Here is a 26,697-nt window from a genome sequence, read left to right on the forward strand (position 1 = left end):
CCACAGATCTCTGTCATTCTCATGATCCCATCACATAGTCAGCCATGTGTGTGTGTGTGTGTGTGTGGGGGCATGCCCTTATCCATCACACAGATAATCTCCTCCAGTGCAATTCACAGTACAGTATCACACACACACACACACATGTTCCCATTTAGTTCCCACTACAAAACGCACTACAAACACACACACACACACACACACACACACATACATCATCCATTTGCTCATATGTTCTTTTCCTAATTGAAGATTATTTTATGAAAAGATTCCCTGCCATTAACACGTTTCTAAAAACATATTTTAATGGTTCCTTGGGTGTCAGGATTATACAAGTTTTCATCAGTGAATTTTTTTTTTCTCAGTGGCATACCCCTCATGCCGAGGAGATGTTCTATTTGACAAAAATAATGCAGATAAAAAAACTCTTCCCTTCTTAGATAAACCCTATAGAGCCATTCTCCTTTGTGCCACTTCTTTCTCCATCAGACAGATATTGATAATCATGCAGACAGATATGATAGATTCACTCCCCTGGCCACATGATTTCATCTGTCTTTGGCTGAGTCTGTGTGATGAGTTATTGTCTGGGAGCAGGACTTAGGTTGTGCCTATGTGCGTGTGTGTGTGTGTGTGTGTGTGTGTGTGTGTGTGTGTGTGCGTGCGTGCGTGCGTGTGTGTGTGCTTGTGTATGTGTATGTGTATGTGTATGTGTATGTGTGTGTGCGTGCGTGTGTGTGTGTGTGTGTGAGTGTGGACTGAGTAAAGGGACCTCTAAGCAAATAGCCAAATACTCAGTTATCATATGTCAGTTATCATAGGCAGTCTTCATGTTTGGAGAAGACGATGCCACCTCTATCCTTAACATACATAGCCTATTTACTTATTTATTCATGTCTTTGTGTGTGTGTGTGTGTGTGTGTGTGTGTGTGTTAGATGTTCATTGTGCTTCCAAAGACACTCCTGCCTGGCCAGTTCTCTCTGTACCTCTATCGTTCTCCCCATCTTTTCCTCTCTATCATTCCTCTCTCTTTGGCTTTCTTTCTCTCCTATCATCTGTCATCCCTTCCCCCTCTGTCGCGTAACCTGGCCTTATAAAGTCATGTCAGCTCCCCAGGGACACCGCTTGTGTTTCAACTCATAGAGGGAATTAATCAGGGCCGAAACAAGTATAAAAGGACTCCCTCAGCAGCCACAATGGTACCCCTGTCCCTGACCAACACAGATAGCCAGATAAAGAAAAAAGCAAATAAAAAGATACATACTTATAAATGTGTGTGGTTGGCCATGTTAGTTGCTATGGTTACTGTCTCCCAAAGTCAGTCTCACAGAGCAGCAGAGTTTATTTTCGGATGTCTTCCTTCGGGAAGGAACATGCCAACCCTACCCAGCAGGACTCCTGTGCGTGTGTGTGTGTGTGTGTGTGTGTGTGTGTGTGTGAGAGAGAGAGAGGCTAGCACAGGCTGACTAAGCCCATCATTGGCAGGGATACTGGGGGTGTTATGCAATATCATGTAAAATAGGCTAAAGACTAACAACTCAAGCTCACAATCCAACCCCAGCGCATGTTCAGTAATTTCAGTTATATGAATGAAGGTTTTCTGAAGCAACTTTCCCTTTATTTCCATGTCATATCTCATGTTCAGCAATCAGAGTGTTTAAAGTCTATACGAGGTGTTTAGTGAACACTGAAACTAATCTTTATAATGAAGCATCACTTGACTAAACTAGATGGTGCATTCTATACCTTGTGAAGATTGTTATGTAAGAATCTGTGTTTATCACATGTGTGCTTTGCTCCTTAAATTCATTTATCATGATAATCCTATTGTGTGTAAAGATAATGACTGTGTGTGTGTGTGTGTGTGTGTGTGTGTGTGTGTGTGTGTGTGTGTGTGTAATCTCTTTGAAGGTGGTACAGGAGCCTGTTTTATTATGGAAATGGAAGTAGGTCAGCTGGGATTGAGGTTCTCCCTCTCACTGCTCCCCTGGGTAAAGGAGAGAGAGAGAGAGGGGGAGAGAGAGAAAGAGAGAGAGAGAATGTCAATAGGTCACCTGGAAACACAATCACTGAACTCCTGTTTTCTATCTACAAACTACCTGCATGATAAAGGCATCAACTTGGCCGTACACCATCTACAAAAGATATATATTACAATTTTAAATTTGCCCACAATTGGAAACAAACAAAAGAAAAGTTAATCAGACCATTGGATTGATTCTGAATGCATTAAACGTGAATACAAAATAGCTACTTACCTGAGTACACTGAGAGACCCAAAACGCAGGAAAACCTTGACAATGTACAGACTCAGTGAGCACAGTCTCTCAATTGAAAAAGGCAAACACAGGCAGACCTGGCTGGCCATTGAGGAGAGACTATGCTCGCACAGCAGCCTGGGAGCTGTGGAGACAGAGCTGCACTGCCTGACAGAATGCGCGAAATATGTAGCCTGACGAGCCAAACCCACATCAAGATGTAGGGTCTGAGAACTCATTGGCAGTGATCAATCTGAGGGGCGGGATAAACGGTTGTCTTTCAAATTCCCTCTGCATGCAATAGGATAGCACTACAACTCATGAGTCCCATGCGTTTTCCCACCAGCAGAGCTAGTTGGCTAGTTGATCAAACTTTTGCCAACTTAAAAAAAGCTTAACTCGAGTCATTATTCAAACACTGCTGTTCTCCAGCAGCAGCATCCATCTTCTTTGTTTTCAAGTAGCAGATAATTCACGCGTTGCAATTCAACCGTCGCAACTCAACCGTCGCAACTCTGCCGTCATTATGTTAAGCCCACCCACCGACTCTATATACAATGTGATTGGCCTGATCGAAGTTTGATTTTTCCAGCTCGCAAGCCCAAGGATAGTTGCTAGACTACCCTGGCTGCAAATTACATTTGCAGCCGCTAAGGTGCGTCTAGATTTCAAGGCTACGAAATATGAGGAAATACAGAAATCTTCACTCAATAAATTAAATATAATCTTTCCTGAGTTTCGAACCTGGACAAATGAGGTAAAATTGCCTTACATCCTAGGAGAGAATGAGGAAGTAGCCATTCTAGCTGCAAAATTTGTAGCAGTGTGCCATAACTTGAGGGACAGCCAGTGAGGCCACAACAACCAACAATGTATGTTTGTCATTATTATTAGAATTGTTTACTTTATTTCAATGTCTCATTTAATTTCCCAATTCTGTTAACCACATGGATCTCAATCAACTTTCAAGTTTTTGCCTGAAATTGCACTGTGCCTATTCACAAGGGCATTGTTCCCACCTCTTTTGGGGCCTACAATCAAATGTTGGACCTCTATAGAAAGCTGAGAACCTGTAGTTTTCGTAGGACAACAGTCAAAATAACTATGTGTATGTGTACTCACACAGAGTTACAGAGGCTAAAACACAACTGAGCCCTAGCACCAGGTCTTGTGAAGCTGTGTGCAAAAAGTAGATCAATATAGAATGAAAATATGAGTGCTTTAGATCATTATTTGCCAAGGTATGCTTATGCGTTTTGTAAAATGCCTATGGAAACTCCCCATAGGACTTTTGGTTAGCCAAAATGCATACTGACAATCAAATGCTTACTGCACATGAACCCCTTTGTGTAGAAGCATAATCCTGGTCTCAAATGAAAGTTAAACATGTTTGTCCTTCTATGTGTAATTGAGCTTTGGCTATAATGTTTGAAACGTTCATGCCAATAAAGCTGTTGAACTTGAGAGAGAGAGAGAGAGAAAGAGAGACGGAGACAGAGATCCTTTAAAGCAGGGCTATTTAGTTAGTTTGTAATGGGGGCCAGTTCATGAAAAGTATCACAACTGAGGGGCCGGAGAAATAGCCTACGGCTTGAAATATGACACTGACTCTATACTGCTAATATGGCTAATGAAATCTGTGATAACAGATCAACAGCAATGGAATCTGTGTACTGCTAGGTCCATAGGATTTCCAGTGAGTAGCCTACAAACTCAAACACTGTTCGGGTGAATTAAATATTAGTAGCTCATAAACTCCAATGTAATGCCAATTTACGTTGAAACTAAGATGGAACTTACGTTCAACTTGAGCAATCGGCTGCAGGACTACGAGAGATGAGAGATGCAAGCGAGACATGCAAGAGCGGAGAACTATGACAGAGTATTAGGGCCACACATGAAGATTTTTTTTTTTTTCCATGACGCGATTAAACTCGACATGTCGACATTAAAGTAAAAATTTTGAGAATGAAGTTGAAATATCATCAACTTTAATCTCAGCATTTCATCTTGACATGTCCATCAAAATTAGTTTGGAGAGAGAGCAACCTCTCCAAAGTAGCTGCCACTGAATCCAGACAGTCAGTCTCAGACTCAATCAGTTGGCCGACGACTCAACAAAATGCCTTGTGTAGCCTAGATGATTTGGTGAAATTGTACTTCAGAATCTAGTTTATCAACAGCTTTAACTAGTTTTAAATGTCGAAAATAAAGACAAAATGTCAAGATTAAAGTCGACATGATATTTCAACTTTATTCTCGAAATTTCGAGTTTAATGTGGACATGTCACCAATTGAATAGCCCTGCTGTAAAGTCTGTTGCCAGTGAGGAGAGAGAGATGAGGGGGTATTCTGGGCTTATGAGCTTTGATCAGGGACCTAGCAGTGATAGTGCTTTTACAGGCACTGTGCCCTACAGAACACATGGACATAGGTGTATGCAAATACATTGTATTATACTGTAAGTGTTGATTATTGTAATGCACAGAATAAGTGGTGTGCCTGAGATGTTTTATTGTGTTGAAAGGTATTGTGTGTAAAAGATTATTTGGCATGGCTCTTGGAGAACTGTAATTGAGTCATTTGAGTGGAAAACAACGTGCTTATGCTTTTGTTGAACAAACTTGGGATATATTGGTTGGCTAGGGTTGCAGATCTGCTTGCACAACTGCACAGCTGCACTGCAACTGCACAGCTTAAAAATGGTGTGTGTGTGTGTGTGTGTGTGTGTGTGTGTGTGTGTGTGTGTGTGTGTGTTTATGTATCTGTGTACGTACCTGTGTGTATGTCCTTTTGATGACTGTGTGTGTTTTCCTCAGAGGAATGATGAGGAAGCGGTACTGGACAGAGGTGGGACGCGTTCCATGCTCAACACCAACTTTGAGAAGGAGGAGCTAGAGGGTAAGCAGATGTACAACACTCAGTACACACACACACATTCTCACGTATACATAAACTGTCATGGAAACATGCATACAAATGACATGTCATCACAGACATAGACATAGACTTATATACACAGTCTATTTTAGACTCTTCCATGTGAAAAGGTGTGTGTGTGAGAGAAAGACATACAGAAAAAGAGACAGAGAGAGAGAGAGAGAAGTGCTCAAAGGGAGACAGTCTCAGTGATGGGCTCAATGGAAAGGCTCTGATGCTCTGGCTACCTCTCAGACTTCAGTAGTTTGCACATAGTAAGCGCTTTCAGATATAACCTCCGGAGTATATGCGGAGGTTTGTCAAACGGAGGTCCTACCCTTCGGATGATTCAGATATGATGCTAACCTGCGGACCTTATACTGACCTTATACGGACGTATGTGTGAACGACATACACGCACATTACAGAATCAACGTGTGGTTGTCGAGTGAGGGGTGGGGGCTTGTAGAGTTCACAAGATGCGAGATATGACGTAGAATATATGCGGCCGCTGCCTGTCACAGCTGCTTTTTGTTTACAAAGTGTAGCCTATGCATTATTTAGGCTAAAGAAGAGAAATCTATTGTGCGTAGGCTAATACCTGAAGTAGGCTAGTCACGTAAGTGCGCACATACAGTATTTGTATGTGTGCTTCAAATAAACACATTTATCTGTTTTCAACGTAATATACCAGAATCTGGTTTGCGTTGGAGAGAGAGAGCATGCACAAACTTTATGGCAGGCTACCAGCCAATTCAGTAGGCTAACTCAAGACTTCAAGGCCATCACAACGTTTTTAAGCAACAAACAAAATACTAACATAACAGTGAAGTTGTTCGTTTTTTCATGGTTTATTTTTTTCCAAAAGCATCCTCTCCCCATGCAGGCGTAGGAACATATTTTTGACCATGGGTGCTGAATAACAAAATAATGGATGTCCGACGATTTCTCCCCTAGCATGATATGATTTGAATTTAGACAGCTACGCCATTTCAGCGCGGTGTATGAGTAGGCCTAAGAGCAAGAGGTTTTATAATGCCCTGGACAGCCACATTCCACTGCAACTATGCGCAGCACTTGCCACTCCGACTCATCAATAAATGAGTGCGCGCACACACCAGACCCAAAAGCGCACTTGACTTTACATCATTAAACTATTTCAGTATATTGCTTTTTTGATTGTCAAAACCACATCAGAGATGTTTGGCTTTAAAATATATGCTAATTAGGCTGCAATGACCTACAATGGCAAACAATTTCTGAGTAGCCTAACTTATGGTGTCTCCACTCCACAGCAAAAGTGTCCCAACCACAGCTGTTTCTATCTAAGCGACTCCAATAGTGAAAGGATTTCAGTGTCATATTTCGGTGGCACTAGCTAAGCTGTCGTGGAACTCGAGATGACATGTCTACTGATAGGCAACAGGTCTCACCCACACGAAATTCTAATTGCAAAAGATGCATCCTACCTCATCTGTTGTACTGGAGTTATTCGAAATTGGGCTTTTCACAATCCAACGATATATCCAAAGTGCGAACTAGTTGGTGATGGTCTATGAAAACTGCCAGTATGCATGCTACACGGAGTTCTGACAGGGCTGCATGGCCTAATAAGCAGGCAAGATATAACCCACGATCGCCATGGTTTCGTTGTCAATTCGTGTTTGTGGTAATAATGACAGCAACAATAAAACCATCTGTATCTTACGATCTTCATCATTCTTGACAGATCACCAGCCTCCTCTGGATGGTCATATGCATAGTTAGCCTATACCTTTAGTTTGCATTTACATTTTAAACACGAATCTACTGTCTTTACTGCCGGGAGAGAAAACAATCCTGTATTCTTTTCTGTAGCCTAATTCTGCCTAAGGCTATCAATGAACAGAGAACCGTGTTGGCTAACAATTTATTAAATACTCCTGTTATTGTCGTCAACGACGTCGCTGTAGGCTACTGCCTTTTCGCCTTCTGCTTATGATGATTCAGTCTTTTGAATTCGTTTGGCCTTGCCATGCAGTTGTAGGCTACAACGTGCCATTTCCTTCATGTGTTCTATCAAAATGTTGTATGCCCTCATGGACAGTAGCTCCGTGATGTCTGCATCTTTCCAGGTCGGAGATTTTCTGGACAGGACTATGCCACTCCATCATAACACTGGCATTTAAGTCACATCTAACCACATGGACGCACAAAAGAAACATCACCAACACGCCCTCTCACTAGGTGTGAATTTTAACCGCATGTTCTACTCCTCGTTCAGACACAGTACATTTACATAATGTCCGGAGGAAATACTAGGGGGGGAGTAGTACAACAACCGGCTAAATTCGGACTTCCATATGACCGGTTATGTCGTTATATACGGCCCCACCGTTTAACATCGGCAGAACCTCCGGTCTTACACGTATGTCTGAAAGCGATTAGTAAATATGACCTCAGAAGATCTGTAGTATCATTGTGCTTCGCAAACAAAATAAGCCAGCTGTGTCTATTTTAGAAACCCTATGAATGCCATTGATGTGAGTGGTAGCTTGTAAAATAGTGTATAACTTTTCACTTTCCCTAAGCACCTCTGCAGATGTAAACTGATGTCTGGACTGTTTTCATGCTCTGCAAATAATACTTATGACTGAGGGAAAGGTGATGCCGGAGAGATCAGGGAATTACCAGTGATGTGCAGATGCCATCTGTTGTGTGGATATGGGTGTGTGCGTGGATGTGTGTGTGCATGTAATAGTTATACATACATATTATGTATGTGTGTATGTATGTGTGACATGACACATGCACTTACTAAGGGGGCACTGGCGTTTTGATGCCAGTGCTGGAGCAGATTGTGACAGTGTGTGTTGGTCCTGAATGCTGTGAGTCTGATGCCAACTGACAAGTCAAACTTTGCAATTAGTCACTCTGTCTGCTGTAAGCTTGCTAAGGGCTTATGTCCTGCACTGACATGAGTGGGTTTTCAGTTACATTGGCCTGAAATGTCAAATATTCTGTCTTTGAAAAGAGTGCTTCTTAGAACTTCATGAACTTGCATTGTAGAGTGATGCTTAGAATTTGGTAGAATAACTTATTTGCTTAATAACAACTACAATGACAGTCTGCTAAAAACAGTGAAAGTAACAGTAACTTAAGATTACTGTGAAAAATGGTTTATAGAAAGAGACATTATGATTTTTGAACCAGTGAAGGTGCGTCCATTCATGTAGAGTGCAACTGAATGGGATGGATCTTCTGTCTTGCAGGGCTTTTTGGGAGAGCAGTTGAGAGATCATTTGTTGAGTATTACATCAATCAAACACATCCTTATACTGCTGGTACTGTCTGAAAATGTATTTAAGGGCGTACTCACACTATGCCATCCGTACCGTACCCGAGTATGCTTGACCCCTAAAGTCCGGTTCGTTTGACCAGTGTGATCTGTACCCTGAGGAGGTGGACTCGGGCACAGTATGGTGGGCTTATGATTGCGCCTATGTAAAGATTCTAGAGCATAGCAGCTCAACCGTGCCTGGTTACAGTTTGATAGTATGCAGTGTGAGTGCGGAGCAAGAATGGGAGAGAACTGTACTCCGGCACAGTACAAGTGAACCGTGCCCAGTGTGAACACGCCTTTAGACATCAGATGGCTTAAGCTACACTGCAAAGATTCTTTATTCTTGTCACATCTGATTTACTGTTTATATTATTGCATGTATGCATGTGAGGCATCAAAGGTAAAATCGGCATAATAACACTGAAGAAGGGTGTCTGACCCGAAACGTCCGTGTGACGATTAAAAAGTGTTTAACTGTGAGTGCTATCCTTTATTTATAACGTTTATATTGACACTCAGGAGAATTTAGCACCTCCTATTATACAGTACACTAAGGTGTTGAGCGTATTAGTCCAGTTATTTACTGTATGCATGTTTACTATGAGTTGTTATCCCAAGTTTATAAAAAAACGATTCTTTAATGTTTCTTTACAAACCTAAAGCAGAAAATGGACCATCTTTGACATCTGATGTGCGTTCTTTTTAGAAAACAATTGGTTTTTAGAAATGTCTCATAATATAGTGTCTCAAGAAGTGTATTCAACTTTTGTTTGTCAGTGAAAGGCTGATGACGCATTTAAACAATAATCATTATTTAAGAAGGATCTATATCGCTAAAAGCCGTATTTAGCCATCAGTCACCAGTCTGAGCGGGGAGATGGCTTATTCATTGATTTGTGTCTGGCTGTAGCTGGGTAGGAGTGCTGCTTCTGTGTTTCCATTCTGTGCGTGCTGGATATAATCACTTTTACACAAACTGTAGTGTATATGTGTGTGTATGTATGTATGTATGTATGTATGTATGTATTGTGTGTGTGTGTGTGTGTGTGTGTGTGTGTGTGTTTGTGTTTGTTTGTATAGTATATGTGTTTTATATGTTATTACCATTTTATATGTTAAGTACCATGTTTCAGTTGTATATTTATTATATTTTAAGTTGTATATTTATTATTATTTATTTGTGTAGCTACTCTGTGAGGGTAAGCTATGTGAGTGTTTACCCATATCTGTGTATGTATGTGTGTGTGTGTGTGTGTGTGTGTGTGTGTGTGTGTGTGTGTGTGTGCCTGTGCATGTGCTACAGGGCCAGGCCAGAGTCAGCATGGATCACATTCTGTCCCTCCCTCCCTCGCTCACAGACAGACACACACATGCACACACACACACACACACTCTGCCAGTCATCGCTCCTCTGTCCTCTCCATACAATCATAGCCCAGGGAGGCAACGTGAGAGTCCACAACAGAGAGTAGAGACAGAGGAAGAGATAGAGAGAGAAAGATAAATAGAGAGAGGAAGAGAAAGATAGAAAAGAAAGGATGGGGAAGGCAAGATTAGAGGAGGATGGAGAGGGGGATGAAGACATGGATACGATAGAGAAGGAAATATGCCATTTTGCCAGAGAAGGTGAGTAAGATGAACTGAAGTGAACACATGTATGTGCTGTCACACACATACGAACAATGCAACTGCTACAACATACATATTAGTAATGTATACTGTATTATTGCGTGTACAGAGATTTGTGTTGTTATCATACAGCTATCGTACTTGTGGCTGGCAGTGTATGAGATTGTGCTCACTTGTATGTTTATTCTGTAGTTGTGCTGTGAAGCCTAATTTGATCTGATGGAGATGAGATGAGAGGGTGTCAGGGAGAGGGAGACAGTGAGAGACACATGGTGTGACAGTGCAAGACAGAGGACGAAATGGAGTCTTTTATTCAGTCTAAAGCTTGGTGTCAACTTCAAGCAGCATTTCTGGTGAACCCTGTTGTTTTCTCCATGTTCTGCCAGCAAGTATCAGAGCAGAGCGGAGCTAATAAATGCTTTAGTCAAACCTACTGCTGTTTATTCCTGTTTTGGATTTGTGTGACCTGCTGAGAGAGGACATTGCTCTGTGAAATAGCAGAGATTGATCACTGTGTTCTCTCAGTCCAGGGCATGTTCCTATTGATGTGGTAATGTCAAGTCGATACCACAGTGGTTTTTACATTGGGATTTTTATGTCTCTGTGGGCGTGTGTGTTTTTATATCTTTCCGCCAGGCCACCGTACACTCTACATTGGTGTCCATGTGCCACTCGGCAGAAGGTCCCACAGACGACACCGTCACCATGGACACAGACACAGGAAGAGATCCAGAGAAAGGGATTCTGGGATGGAGGATGGACGAGAGTCACCCTCATACAGTAAAAGATAGCCATAAGTTACCAATAAATGGTGGACAAAGTGCATATTTACATTTAGCAGACACTTACAATGGCAATTGGACTACATTGGAGCAACTTGAGGTTAAGTGCCTTGCTCAAGGGCAAGCGGTAGAAGCCGGGAATTGAACCCACAACTTTTCATGCTACTGCATGCTAGCCCAGCTCCTTAACCACTACGTTACCACCTCTTATCAACAAGCAAAGTTATTGTGCATGAACTATAGCTATCACGTGACAAGTGGGAGCATTGAGCTGACTCATCATTGTCTTGCCCATGGTGTTAAATTCACTCATGGTGTTGATTTGGCCTATCTATCACATTAGAGTTAGTTAGACTTAAGACTTTGCACTTTGCCCATCATACAAATTAGGGTCTACAAGCTTAAACATTGACTGTAGTTAGCTGTAGTTTCAATTCTGCAGTTAGCTGTAGTTAGCAAACACACATAGTAGTAGAATACATTAGCTTGCTGTCTTCTGTCCATTTGTAATTTACTCTCATTCTATCTCTCTTTTTTCCATTAATTTTCTCTCTCCCTCTTTCATCTTTCCTTTCCCCAGCGGACACCCCTTCCCAGAGGGTGCAGTTCTTGCTGGGGACGGAGGATGATGACGAACAGCACATCCCCCATGCCCTCTTCACCGAGCTGGACGAGATCTGCTTACACGAGGGAGAGGACGCCGAGTGGAAGGAGACAGCAAGGTACTGTACCAGTAAAACTCTAAAGAAGGGATTAGAAATGGGGCAGTCGTGGCCTACTGTGGGGCAGTCGTGGCCTAGGGCTTCGGGCTTGGAACCGAAGGGTTGCCGGTTCGATCCCCAACCAGTGGGATCGGCTGAAGTGCCCTTGAGCAAGGCACCTAACCCCTCACTGCTCGCCGAGCGCCGCTGTAGCAAGGCAGCTCACTGCTCCGGGTTAGTGTGTGCTTCACCTCACTGTGTGTTCCTCACTGTGTATTCTATGAATCAGTGTCTCCCCTGTATAATAAACTAGGCCTACTATATACGAGTTGATCAAATTAATTTTCATATCTAAAACTATTTAACCGCCTTTTCCAAGTATGTAGCCTAAATTACTGAAACATTGTGTGAAATAGCAGACAACAAACACTAAGAAAACATCTAGGCCTAGTGTCATGCAGCTGGTAGCACCACACATATTACAGGGCTTAAAGCAAGGACATTTTCTGTGTCTGAAGTCAGACATTTTTGAAGACCTAAGGCTATCTATAGGCTAATTGCCTACGTTCAATCTCGCCCCATGCCTGAATTCAGGCACAGTGTAACCTTGATACCTAATGTGCATTGCTAAAAGCTTTAGAGCTGTTGTCATATGCATATGCTATTGTGCCACCTGCCATAAATCAATTTGTAAAGGCAATGTAATTTTTAAAGGAACGTTATTAACCGTTCTTCTATAACGTTCTAACCAACCATTTAGAGGAGAGGTCTTGGAGCACGGGAACGGGAAAATTATGTCAAAATTAAAATAATTCTGTTTTTGGTGGGGAGGTGGATGAGTAAAGCAAAATATTAAATTCATTGACTTGGCCTAGATAGTGACACTTGACCATTTGGGTGAGTTATGGATCAAATTGTCAGAGCATATTTTCTGTTATCTGTTTTGTTATCTGTACAGATGCATATATTGCTGCATGAAATGACTAGAGCTGTAAGCACATATATTTCTATACATTTTATATAAGTATAGCATGGCGCTTTGGTATTTAAAGAGATTTGCAGTGAATTTGGGCTCTTCCTCAGGCCTGGGCTTAAAGGGATGTGTCAATGTGACCATGTTCCATTAGTTGACCCGTGCCCGACCCAGCCCTGGATTATGGGATCACTGGGCCCACTATCACAGGACTAATGAGAGGCTAAAAGCCGCAGGTTTTAGCCCATCATCTGCCAGTGTGTGTATGTGTGAGTGTGAGTGCAAGCAGCCATGTGAAGGTGTAAGCTCGTGTCTCCTGCTGCTATGTGTGAGTGTGTATGTGTGTTGTGACTTTGTGTCTTCATGAAGCTGGTGGATCTCCTTGGTGTTGTGGCAGTGTGTCAGACTCTGAGATCACTAATGTTGACACACTTCAGTTCAGTTCATCTGTTCAGTCCATGCTCTCCATATTGATGAAGCATATACTGCTGTGGTCATTTTTATTTCCTTATTTCTTTCTTTCTTTCTTTCTTTCTTTCTTTTTTTTTTACTTGATGTCCCTCTCTTTCGCTCTCACTTGTTTGTATAGATGGCTGAAGTTTGAGGAGGATGTGGAGGATGGTGGGGAGAGGTGGAGTAAGCCCTATGTGGCCACCCTCTCACTGCACAGTCTGTTTGAGCTGCGCTCCTGCATCCTCAACGGCATTGTCATGCTGGACATGAGGGCCAACTCCTTGGAGGAAATAGCAGGTAAGGGCTCCATTTGCTCATTCTCATTCACTCAACCACTCACAACTGAGAGAGACAAGCTTGGGTACTCCTACAGCAGTAAACCTCAAGGCATTGTAAGCAGTCTAATCCACAGAGGGCTCATTCCAACCCAAGAAATCTTAGTTAATCACACATGATTTCTACTGACTGAGTAGAATCAGGGGTGCTCCTGCTGCCTCTGTAAAATGAATGTTTGTACACATAGAAGAGGTAAACAGAAAGACACAATGCAAGATAGAACACCCTTCAAGAGTGATATGAAGTTAAACATATGGTTAGTGGCAGTGGTAAAAATATGGTTAGAAATAGTACATTAACATGAAAAAGATAATATCATTAGTCTAATATCAGAGTCTGAATTTGTAAATTACGGAAAGTCAGTTTAGTTGTTCAACAACATTTATCATGGTTTTGTCTATGAATCTGTCAGTGTGTGTTCACATGCCTCTCCCTGCCTGCAGACATGGTGTTGGACCAGCATGAGACGACAGGGTCCCTGGGGGAGGATGTACGCAGGAAGATAAAGAATGCGCTGCTGAAGCGCCACCACCACCAGAACCAAAAGAAGCTGGCCAATCGCATCCCCATTGTGCGCTCATTTGCCGATATTGGCAAGAAGCAGTCAGAGCCACACTCCATGGACAAGAATGGCGGTGAGATTTCACACGTATTGTCTGACTAGCCATAGATCACACTCCCCCCCGCTTCACTCACAAGCTGTTCACTCACTCACTCACAGTGCTGGTGTGTCTGTGCTTTCCCAGGTCAGATGGTGTCCCCACAGTCTCAACCGACTGCCACGGAGGGCCGGGGTGATGGCAGCAGGGAGAACAGCTCAGTTGACTTCAGTAAGGTAAGGCCCACACAACACTCAGGCCATTCAAAATGTTGGTGCAGTCTCTATACTGATGTATGTGATGAGGTATATCTGTGTGTTTATTTGAGTCCATTGTCAATTTAAGAAAAATAATATACACCATTTAAGTAGAGATAAGCAATGATGTCCCCTGGTCTTTTTAATGTGCTATGTATTGCTTTATAATTTTAATTTAAAATATAAATGCTTTATGTCAGAGTTCAACCCATCCAGTATGTACCATGTATGACGTAACTGTTTGTGAGCAACCATGGCTGTTTATGCAAGTGTATTTATGAAGGAGTGTTGTCCCTGTCCATCCCGTGTTTTGGCCCCTGCAGATAGACCTTCACTTCATGAAGAAGATCCCCCCTGGTGCAGAGGCCTCCAACATCCTGGTGGGCGAGTTGGAGTTTCTTGAAAAGCCTGTGGTGGCGTTTGTGCGCCTTTGTCCTGCCGTGCTGCTTAACGGTCTGGCGGAGGTGCCCATCACCACCAGGTGAGAGACTTGTCCACTCAGACACTTCATTTACCCCCACACACATACACATGGGGCAGTTGTGGCCTACTGGTTAGGGCTTCAGGCTTGGAACCGAAGGGTTGCCGTTTCGATCCCCGACCAGTGGGAACGGCTGAAGTGCCCTTGAGCAAGGCACCTAACCCCTCACTGCTCGCCGAGCGCCGCTGTATCAAGGCAGCTCACTGCTCCGGATTAGTGTGTGCTTCACCTCACTATGTGTTCACTGTGTGCTCTGTTCACTAATTCACGGATGGGATAAATGCAGAGACCAAATTCCTTGTATACGCAAGTATACTTGGCCAAGAAACCTTTTTACACATTCTGCCCACAGTTGTGCCATATACTGTTCCCTTCCCTCCAACATGAATCTCTCATGTAAAAGACGATGTGTGACGAAGTGTGAATCTCTCATGTAAAAGACGATACGATTCGCATCTAGATACATGGGCACGATTTGATACAAGAAAAGATACATGTTCATAAAAAACGATTCAGTACGATTCGATGCGATGCGATTCGATGCAATTCGATGCAGTTCAAGAATGGAAAGCATTCTGAAAGATTTTTTATCATTTGCTCAAGGTGCACATTAATTTTATATGATCAGTTATCATGGTCATGGTTGTCAATTAGACAAAAAAATGTGTGAATATGATTATTTAAACTGAGGTTTGTTTCATATACTGTACTGTATTGAAATGAAAAAAGAATAGTCTACATTTCAGTCAAACACAGCAGCCAAATACAACATATTTTTTATAGACTTTATAGATTTTATAGTTAGCCTATATCTGATTGTTTTCATGGAGCTGTAGCCTTGTTGAGGTAAGACAATACCGAAATAAAATAAAACAGTGCTTAAGACACTCTTGGCCTTTTCTCATATAGCCTACAAGAATAAAACAGGCCTACATATCAATGAACTCTCTGGGTTTATTTTGTTTCAACGGTAGACCTAATGCAGAAACCTATAATGCCACAAGTCTGAGTGAATATGAACAAAATAATTGGCTAATAATTTGTTGCTGTTTAGTGTTTAATTTCGCACTGGATTTTGAAAAACAAAAGAGTAAAAACTGTACAACAAACGACCGAGTGCGAGTTGTCACGTGCTTAAGTTGCAGTAGATGTATGGGTAATGAGGTCATTTGACAACTTTGGGCAATGAATGTAGCCAAAAACGAACTGCATTACCCACAATTCCGTGCCACGTATAGTTTCAAAACCGGACGTGGGATGAACGCGCTGCTTGGAGCGTAAATGAGAGTCTGAGTGAGCAGAAAAGGTTGTGAACCGATTCGTAACAAGTAAATCAATATAACGACCAGTTCATTTCAGTTTTATTCCGATACGGGGCTTCACGTATCGATGTAGCCGTATCTTACACGTTAAAAACGGATACCGATACGTATCGGTTAATCTTTACACCCCTAATGAGAATGCTTTCCTTTCAAACACAATGAAGAGTTTGGTTCCAAAACACTATATCCTCCATTTTAATGAATTAATGAATTTATTAATTATTTTAATGAAATTGTGTGACACACACAAACACACACACACACATTCCCATACACCCTATCCTTTGCACAAAGCTTGTGTTGATCTGGCCTGACCTGCGGACTCTGCATAAACAGTGTCATGTTTCATTACAGTAGTATCCTGCCCTCAGGGCACTCTGTACGGTTGTGTGTGTGTGTGTGTGTGTGTGTGCGTGTGTGCACTACACTTGGGATGGTATAATCTCTATTAAGTCATAATTGATAAATAAATTATCAATGCTCTGATCCAAAGACTACCAGGGGCTAACTTTTTTTTTAGTTTAGTTGGAGAATGCCTTTTTTTAATGGATGGATTATTTTGAGGTTACTGACACTTATGTTATGTTAAGTTATACTTTATTAGTCCTGTAGGAAATGTGTTTTCTGCATTTTACCCATCCAGGGGTAGTGTACACACATTTAAAACCGCTGTTGTGAAACCTTTACTTAAAAAGTCAAAACTTGACCATACCAATCTGAGCAACTACAGGCCTATATCAAATCTATCGTTTTTGAGCAAAGTACTTGAAAAGTTGTTTGCAATCAGTTAAATACCTTCCTCAACATAAAAACAGTATCCTTGAAAAAAAAATTCCAATCAGGTTTTAGATCAAATCACAGCACAGAAACGGCTCTAGTAAAGATAGTCAATGATCTCAGACTAGCTACCGACTCAAACAAAGTCTCAATCCTTATTCTTCTGGATTTGAGTGCGGCATTTGACACCATTGATCATAGCATCCTAATTCACCGCCTTGCAAAGTGGGTGGGTCTCTCTGATAATGCTCTAAACTGGTTTCAAACCTACATTACTGGCAGAGATTTTTATATCAGTCTAGGAGATCATGTATCTGAAAAACATGACTTGCCTTTTGGTGTGGCCCAGGGGAGCTGCCTTGGTCCCCTGCTATTTTCTATATATGCTCCCATTGGGAAACGTCATAAGTCAGCATAATGTAAACTTCCACAGCTCATGAATGATACCCAATTGTATCTTTCTGTGGAGCCAACTAACCCAGATGGCCTTTGCTCCCTCACTGCATGCCTAACCTCCATTAATCAGTGGATGAGCAAAAACTTTTTTGAAACTAAATGATGACAAAACAGAGGTACTTCTGGTTGGACCAAAACTAAAGCGAGATATTATTCTTAGTAATCTGGGAACTTGGCACACCAGGTCAAACCAAAAGTAACAAGCCTCGGTGTCATCTTAGATGCAGAGTTAAGTTTTAAGCCCCATATCAGTAAAGTTACTCAGACAGCCTATTTCCACTTGAGAAACATTGCCAAAGTCGGCCCTTTTAACTCAACAAGATGCAGAAAAGCTAATTCACGCCTTTATCACTAGCAGGTTAGACTACTGCAATGCACTTTTCACTGGTCTTCCCAAAAACATCTAAAGAAATTGGCACTCATACAGAACTCTCTTTGCTAGACTTTTAACTAAGACTAAGAAGAGAACACATCACCCTGTGTTGGCTGAACTGCACTGGCTCCTATTTCCTATAGAATTGATTTTAAGGTTATGTTAATTGCTTACAAAGCTCTGAATGGCATAGCACCTTCATATATCTCTGAGCTTTTAATATCTTATCAACCACAAAGGAAACTTAGATCATCCAATTCTAATCTTTTTTAATTGCCCAAAGTGCTCCACAAACAAAGTGGAGAAGCTGCGTTTATCCATTATGCCCCCAAACTATGGAACACCCTGCCTCTGTACATCAAGCAGGCGAGTTCAGTAAATATTTTTTTAAAAAGATCTGAAAACATACCTGTACCCAGGAAAGCTTTTAGTTAACTCATCTTATCCTGTAGACTACATTTTCAGATTATTCTACATCTGCTACTATTGTGGAGAGCAGCCAGCCAAAAGCGGATGGGCTCCCCTATTAAGTCAGGTTCTGCTCAAGGTTTCTTCCTGGAATATGGGAGTTTTTCCTTGCCACAGTTGCCATATATAAAGTGCTTGTGGGGGGTAAGAGGTTAAGGCTGCCAGTCTTATGGCGTCATTTTCTATATTTTTGATATGTTGCTGAGTATAACATAAACAGCAAAAGAAAAAGTGATTGATAATGACTGACTGACTATTATTGTGTTACATGTTTCAAATGTAAAGCACTTTGAGCTGCATTCTGTGTATGAAAGGTGCTATACAAATAAAGCTTTATTATTATTATTATTATTATTATGATACACACACACACAGACCAGGAGCAGTGGGCAGCCCTTAATCCAGTTGAGAATTAGTTGAGAGTTAGGTGTCTTGCTCAAGGGCACTTCATCCCCCAATCACATTTTTCCAACCAGTCAGGGATCGAACCAGCCACCCTTTAGTCACAAATCCGATTCCCTAACCAGTAGGCCATGGATGCCCATGGCATAAACTTTTCCTTTATAAACATGACACCTTATCCTCAGGTTTCTGTTTATCCTGTTGGGGCCGATGGGGAAGGGCCCTCAGTATCACGAGATCGGCCGTTCCATCGCCACGCTGATGACAGACGAGGTCAGTAGAAGCCGTTTATTTTTCACCCACATGTTCAGTTTTTATCATTTCCCTCTGAAAAAAAATGCTCTTGCATACATGATACAGCTTCCCTGTGTGACATTCCAATGAGTTGACGGTCATATTAAAATGCAGTGGTCTCTTAATTTTGAACATGACTGTCAACTCATTCGAATGTCACTCAGCAACCGTAGGATGATATGAGAAAAATGGGCAGTGGTCTCTTAATTTTTTCCAGAGCTGTATATACTGTACAGGTGAGTCTCAACAAATGAAAATATTGTGGAAAAGTTAATTTTTACCCCCTAATTTAAAAAGTGGATCTTTCATACTGTATATTCTAGATTCATTAGATATGAAGTGAAATATGTCATTTTTGTTGTAATCTTGATTACGGCTTACGGGTCATGAAAACCACACACTGAAAGACCGGGGTACACGAAACTTGGTGGGCATGTAGCCCCACATGGATAGCATGGAACCATCGTTTTTCATTTTGATCTGTAGCCCCCCCGCTGGACTGGCCCCCCCGGAAGGAGGGTAGGGCAGACACAGTTTTCTGTGAATATCTCGAGAACCGTAGGGTTTAGGGAGACCCCCTTTTTTGTATCATTATGGATCATTATGACACCCTCCGAATGCATGTCAAGTTTCGTGGACTTTCGTTCATGGGGGGCCATACAATAAATTAATTAATGTGTACATTTAGTGACCGTACACCAAAAGTTTTCTGTGAATATCTTGAGAATCGTAGGGCCGAGGATGACCAATTTTTTGAGTCAGTTTGCCTCCAGGGGTCATGTTAATCCATTCCATATGCACACATGTGCATAAACAGATATTCACACACACACACATACATTCACAGTAATCATACGTATGACACATATGTACGCATGCATGCACATGCACAGTCACAGGCACACACACAGGCACACCCACAAGCACATGCACATTTCTCAGAATTATGAACAGGCAAGATGGGGGTGGGGTTGTATAAAATGTATTTTACATGTGAAATCTATGAACTAATCATGTTTTGGTACTTGTTGTCTAGCAGATACCAGTGAGAATTGAGTGTGCATAATGCAATTCAGTGAGACAGTTAGAATCCTATGCCTTTCACCTTTTGTTTTTAGCCAGCAGCCAGACCAGCAGATACTCCTAACTTTGCTGAATTACTGAATTTATGTACACAGACATAAAGACAAACACACACACATACACACACACAAAAACACACACACACACTACACATGCACACACACATACATTACATGCACACACACGGCACGCACAAACACGCACACAAACACATAAACACACTTACACACACACACACATGCACCCACACATACAAAACACCTACATACACAAACACACGTACACACACACTCACACACAAAAAAACACACACAAAACAAATATACACAGTTTTATTTATGTACAGATACATAAAGACAAACACACACACACACATACACACACACAAAAACACACACACACACTACACATGCACACACACTTACATTACATGCACACACACAACACGCACAAACACGCACACAAACACATAAACACACATACACACACACACACATGCACCCACACATACAAACACACGCACACACACACACACTCACACACAAAAGAACACACACAAAACAAATATACACAAAAACAACCACACACTCTGCAGACACTCAATTACAAACACACAAAAAAGGAACAACGTAGGAAATGAACACAATTGGACAAGCGTGACTTATTTTTCTGGAAAAAATGTGCTGGACTGGGCGGCGGTCATATTTTGTACCGCTCTGCGGTACATCTAGTTACTCTTGGTTTCACTTTGGTTAATATTGCACGACAGGGGAGAGGGTCTGCAGTAACCTGACCTATTATTTATTTTATTTTGTACTGTGAACACACGTGTATGTAGGTATAGTCAGGTGTGTAATAGGGCTGATTTACACCTGTCACCAACAGCAGCATAGCTGAATGAACAGCCAGTGTAGCTCTGCTATTGGTCTCTGTCTCATGGCTGTGTCACGGCTGTGTTCCCAGGTGTTCCATGATGTGGCGTATAAGGCCAAGGAGCGCAGTGACCTGGTGGCCGGCATTGATGAGTTCCTGGATCAGGTGACCGTGCTGCCACCAGGAGAGTGGGACCCCACCATCAGGATAGAGCCCCCGAAAAATGTGCCCTCTCAGGTTAGTCACTAAACATACATACACACCTATGGTGCACACCAATTCTGTAATTTTTTAGCTATATTTCTGTGCTTTGTGCATGTATTCACATAGGACACTGACTGCAGTGAGTGGGAGAGAAAGAGATGAGGTGGAATGAGGAAATAACTGGGGGTTGGATTTGAACCTGGGTCCCTTGTAGGCACTGGGACCCGAATGTGGTACAGACTGGACTTGCTCCATTGAGAAGCCTCTCTGCCCGTATGAGAGATGTGTGCACCAATCAGATTGTCTTTGCGGGCTTTATACAATGATTGACAGATGAGCAACAGTGCCTAGCCATTCACGTCACCTGAATGCTTTGGTTGATTTTGTTTACAGCAAAAAGGCTGTGGCTAGAGAAGCTAAACATTTAGATTTCAGAGAAGAGAAGGAGGTTTTGTCTGTTCTCTCTCCCTATGATTCACATACAGTATTACGTTGCTCTGATTGGTTAGTTCTATCCTCTTGTGTGCAGAGGCATTTCCCCACCTGTATAGGTTGAAACAACCCAAGGGTGCAGTACCAGACTCAAATTCTAAATAGAATTCAGTCAGGCTAAGCCAGATGGACAAGGAAAGTGTAATTAACACCTTTGTCATGCTGTGCCTTGCTATATTAATTATAAGTGGAATTTACTAAACATTAATTCAATTAGCTAAATAGCATTCATCCCTGCCCTCTACAGTAACTTGTAATGCCCACAGCTAAAAAGTATCATTCAATCACAAGGCGCAGTTGAATGGAGTCAACCTACAACAACTTTAAAGGTGCTCTAAGCAATGTTACACGGTTTCTAAACTAAAATATTTTTTGTCACATACAGCAAACATCACCTCACCATCTGGTAGCTGCCTGTGCCCTGAATACACTGTAAAACAAATGTGGTCTCTGTGGACAGCCCAGGCTCCAAAAACGGCAACAAAAACAACTTGGTCCAGCCTGGACAATAAAAACATAACAAACTGTTCCAACCAATCACCAACGAGATGCGGGTTTAGGAGAGTTTCAATTGCATGAGAGGGAGGAGGAGGGAGTAGCGAGCTAGCTCACTGTTTTGTTTGTCATGCTTTGCCAATGCCTTAGTACTTCACCTGATTCCCATAACAAAATTACTCTGGGATGCTTCATTCTATACCGTTTTCCAAGCCAAGGGGCGTAACCATCAGTGAAATTAAACTCTGGCACATTATGATTAGTTTCTTGGTTTTCGTTGATTTTGGAAATTGTTGTGAATGAAAGGATTGCCAGACGGATCTGCAAAGTTTGTGTGTGTGTGTTTATGGTGCAGGAGAAGAGGAAGTTGCCACCGTTACCCAATGGCGTCACAGACCTGGGAGAAGCAGAGGAACACGGCGGACATGGAGGCCCTGAACTACAGCGCACAGGGAGGTGTGTGTGTGTGTGTATGTGTGTGGACAGTACAGGGGACACATTCTACACAAAAGTGCAGCAGAAATACGAACTTGTTTAGCATAGGGGAGGTTGTTTATACAGCACAGGTCATGGTGGCCCCCGAAACCTCTCTCTGTCCTTTTGTCCTTCAGTCTCACTCTCTTTTTCCCGCCATTCCTCTCCTTCACTGTAAATCTGCTGTCTGTGTGAGAACAGTCAGCCTCCCTCTCTCCTCTTCCTTTTCCTCCTCCTCCTCCTCCTGCTCCTGCTGCTGCTGTTCCTCAGCCTCTTTCAGAGTACTTCAGAATGAAATACAACAGAAGAGACATTCCAATGGAGGCTCTTTGTCTTAGCTCACTTCTCTCTAGATTTTCTCCCATGGTCCCACTTTCTCTCTAACAAGCGGAGTTCTCCCTCCCTGGTCATTTGTCTTCAAGTGATCACTCATTGAAATGCTTTTAAAAATATATCTGCTGTTGGAGGGTTGTTTAGGATTTTACACACCATGTGGTTCATGTAGTCTTCGCAAGTTGTGTTGGAGTAGATTAGTGCACAGAACATGCCCTTGTTGGTGTCTGTATGTGCCTTATGTTACACTGTAAAATATTCAGGCATTTTTAGTGCTTTAGTATTCAAAAACAGCAAGGATGCAGCCATACAATACAAAATTAATGGAGAGCGAACATTGTCTCCCCTTTGGCTTTGTTATTGGAGAAGTGAAATTGTCCTGATCAGAAAGTCAAACCTAGGCATCACTATTGGCTATTAAGCAAGGACATGTCAAAGGTGTCTCAAACGTATAACAGAAAATATTGGTATATGTAGCATTGATTTGTAATTGTAAAATGTAAATTTAAATTTAAATATACCGCTCTCTTTTTTACCTGTGTATCTTCTCGTTATCCTGTCTGTTTTGCCATGTGTGTCAGGCTCTTTGGTGGCCTCATCCTAGACATCAAGCGCAAGGCCCCCCACTACTTGTCAGACTACACAGACGCACTGAGCCTGCAGTGTCTGGCCTCCTTTCTGTTCCTCTACTGCGCCTGCATGTCCCCCGTCATCACCTTTGGAGGCCTGCTGGGGGAAGCCACCGAGGGACGCATAGTAAGACACACACACACACACACACACACACACAAAATATGCACATGCATATAGATACACATTGTCAGAGATGTGATATCCAACAACAAATCAACAACACAAGAATAATGAGCTCATACACACATACCGTTCTCAATTATTTATACCGTAATCAATTTAATAGTGTTTCCCATTTTTGCTGAGCAAGAGTTTTGTGTGAAAGAAATTAAAGGCATGAGATCTAAAATAAACTAGATTTACTGTAAAGTGGTATAAAATACACTAAAAAACACTTTGTGCGTGCGTACATGTGTGTGCGTGTGCATGTGCGTGTGTGTGCATTTGCCTGCATGTCCACTGTGTGTGTGTGTGTGTGTGTGTGTGTGTGTGTGTGTGTGTGCATGTGTGTGTGTGTGTGCGTACCTGTGTCTGAATGTGTGTGTGTGTGCATTTATGCGTTCAGGTGTGTGTGTGTGTGTGTGCGTGTGTGTGCCTGCATGTGTGTGCATGTATTATGTGTGTGTGTGTGTGTGTGTGCATGTGTAGTGTACAGTCACTAAATGTACACATATATATTCATTTATTGTATGGTCTAGAACGGAATTCCACAAAACTTGGGATGCATTCAGTGGGTGTCATAATAATCCTACACCTCCAATTTCATGCAGTTTTGACCATGTCAGCCAGAGATACCTGTGATTACAACACCTCATTTTTGCTTTTTCATTTGTAACTAGGTGGCGCTATACATCAAATGAGTGTTTATGGGATAGGTTGATATAGCCCCTTAAGACCAACAAAAAAATGTGGTCCTCGTAGCCCCTACGGTTCTCGAGATATTCACCAATAAACTGTGTCCGCCCTACCCTCATGTCCGTCGAGGGGACGACGTATCAAAAGGAACACCCCGGGTGCACCCCGGTCTTTCAGTGTCCTGGGAATCGTTGACACAAAATTACTGAAGAAAAAAAAATCCGGAAGAAAAAAAACTCTCACCTCTCACTAAACCTATATGACTCGCTGTCCGGTGGTCATACTGTAACAAAAGCATGGGGCACGTTTTCACATCATATATACAAATGCATGGTGCACTGATAGAAATCACATGGTATGATTTCGATCTCTACAGTGGAGCCTCTGGCTTGTCTTGGCATTCACCGTTGAACGCTTTTGAGAAGGAGGTGCAAACTTGACTATTTTGATCTATTGATTTATTTTCTACCATTTATCTTGTATTGTTTTATCTTATTTATTGTATTTTAAGTATTATAATAATATTATATTTATTTATTATTTATTTATTTATTTATTCATTCATTCTATTCATTATTTTTTTATGTATATACATTTTCCATTTTCTCACTCTATTATGCCTGACTAAAATCTTTCTCATGTTCTGCTGTGTGCAGATTCTGTGTCCTGCACAATAGCCAGTTCCCTACAGTAGTATGTGTGCATTTCTTCTGTCAATGTCTGCACACTGTTAACAACTCACACCGTTTGCTGAAAAGACTCACACACAGACATAAAACCAGCAAATTCATTCAAACACATATGCGTTAATTTTCCGTCTACCCAGAGTGCCATTGAGTCCCTGTTTGGTGCCTCCATGACTGGCATTGCCTACTCCCTGTTTGCTGGACAACCCCTCACCATTCTGGGAAGCACTGGGCCTGTGCTTGTGTTTGAGAAGATCCTCTTTAAATTCTGCAAGTAAGTGGCTATTCGGGTGCATACTGTATGTGTGTGTATGGTCAGGGAGACCAATTGATTGATTGAAAGTTGGGTAGCCTATATACGAGTTGTAGTGATATTGTTATTGAAACAGGAACATGCAGCTATTGATGGATTTATGAGCATGCTCTGCCCATAAATCTGCTCATGCTCAATCAATACAGCCATCACAGCCCCATCCACTCTCTAAATCTCTAGGCTCAGGGCAAACCGTCCTATTTTCTCCGAAGAGGAACACTTAATAGCAATTAGTGCTAAAGAGGTAGTCGTAGGGGGGAAGAAGTTATTAGTTAATACCCTCCAGAATTATGGTAAAGTTTGCTAAAGTTGACTAAAAACAGATATAAAAAATAATCTTTTGGTGATTTATTATAATGCAATGAAAACAATGAGGAAAAATCCAACCTTAAAGGGAAGCAAAGTTATTCTGAGAAAAAGGAAAATCTCATAAAGAAATAAATATTTTAGCAAAAACACGGTGCCCACTGTAATACTTTCATAAGCAAAACATTACTTTGGACATGACTGCTTTATTTTCTGTTGCTGATGGTGTTAAAGTGGTTTCTTTCACTGCTTTCATACTGATAATAACCAACTGATAACCTTATCAGCAAATTGAAGTTTGTTTTACATTTTGCAAGGGCCACTCCATTTGAGAGCATAAAACTGAAAAAGCCCACACCTTGTTTGTTTTTTCTGTGCTTGTGTCTGTATGTGGGTGGATATGTGCATTTGTTTGTATTAATGTGTGCATGTACATGTGTGTGTGTGTGTGTGTGTGTGTGTGTGTGTGTATGTGTATGTGTTTGCGCATGCATTTGTGTGTGTGTGTGTGTGTGTGTGTGTGTGTGTGTGTGTGTGTGTGTGTGTGTGTGTGTGTGTCTCGTGCATTCACAGGGACTATGGCCTGTCCTACCTCTCTCTGCGTGTGTGCATTGGTCTGTGGACGGCCTTTTTCTGCTTGCTGCTGGTTGCCACGGACGCCAGCTCGCTGGTGTGCTACATCACCCGCTTCACAGAGGAGGCCTTTGCGTCCCTCATCTGCATCATCTTCATCTACGAGGCCCTGGAGAAGCTCATACACCTGGGCGAACACTACCCCTTCAACATGCACAATGACCTCAACAAGCTCACACAGTACTCGTGAGTACACACACACACACACACACACACACACACACACACACACACACACACACACACACACACAAAAAAATGTTTGTATACACACATACACAGGATTTCATCAACTAGTTGACTATTATAACCACCAGTCGACACTAGTTGGCACTACAGTGTCACACAGTTATGATATGTAATTTTATGTACAGCTGTACTGAAGTACAATAAGAGCACTCTACCGTTACATACTGTCACAACTTCACTTACCAGCTGCTGTTATGAAAAGATTTTCAGCTAGTAATAATCAGTAGTCATGTAACCCCTTAAACACACACAAACACTCATAATA

The 26,697-nt window shown here is 41.9% G+C and overlaps 1 protein-coding gene across 5 annotated transcripts in view; it reads left to right on the forward strand.

The window, feature by feature from the left end:
* slc4a10a (solute carrier family 4 member 10a) overlaps positions 1 to 26,697 on the forward strand; it is a 60,663-nt gene that overhangs the window by 24,446 nt on the left and 9,520 nt on the right. For all 5 annotated transcript variants that reach the window (XM_048234268.1, XM_048234264.1, XM_048234265.1 and 2 more), the window contains 13 exons: positions 5,079 to 5,160; positions 10,766 to 10,909; positions 11,492 to 11,633; positions 13,175 to 13,335; positions 13,818 to 14,009; positions 14,121 to 14,209; positions 14,554 to 14,711; positions 18,695 to 18,782; positions 20,850 to 20,996; positions 22,306 to 22,406; positions 23,339 to 23,513; positions 25,072 to 25,205; positions 26,124 to 26,369. In XM_048234268.1, coding sequence (XP_048090225.1) covers positions 5,079 to 5,160; positions 10,766 to 10,909; positions 11,492 to 11,633; positions 13,175 to 13,335; positions 13,818 to 14,009; positions 14,121 to 14,209; positions 14,554 to 14,711; positions 18,695 to 18,782; positions 20,850 to 20,996; positions 22,306 to 22,406; positions 23,339 to 23,513; positions 25,072 to 25,205; positions 26,124 to 26,369 — 1,859 coding nt within the window. The remainder of the gene's footprint in view (positions 1 to 5,078; positions 5,161 to 10,765; positions 10,910 to 11,491; positions 11,634 to 13,174; positions 13,336 to 13,817; positions 14,010 to 14,120; positions 14,210 to 14,553; positions 14,712 to 18,694; positions 18,783 to 20,849; positions 20,997 to 22,305; positions 22,407 to 23,338; positions 23,514 to 25,071; positions 25,206 to 26,123; positions 26,370 to 26,697) is intronic.

This window comes from Alosa alosa, chromosome 23, assembly GCF_017589495.1.
Source record: "Alosa alosa isolate M-15738 ecotype Scorff River chromosome 23, AALO_Geno_1.1, whole genome shotgun sequence".
NCBI classification, from domain to species: Eukaryota; Metazoa; Chordata; class Actinopteri; order Clupeiformes; family Clupeidae; genus Alosa; species Alosa alosa.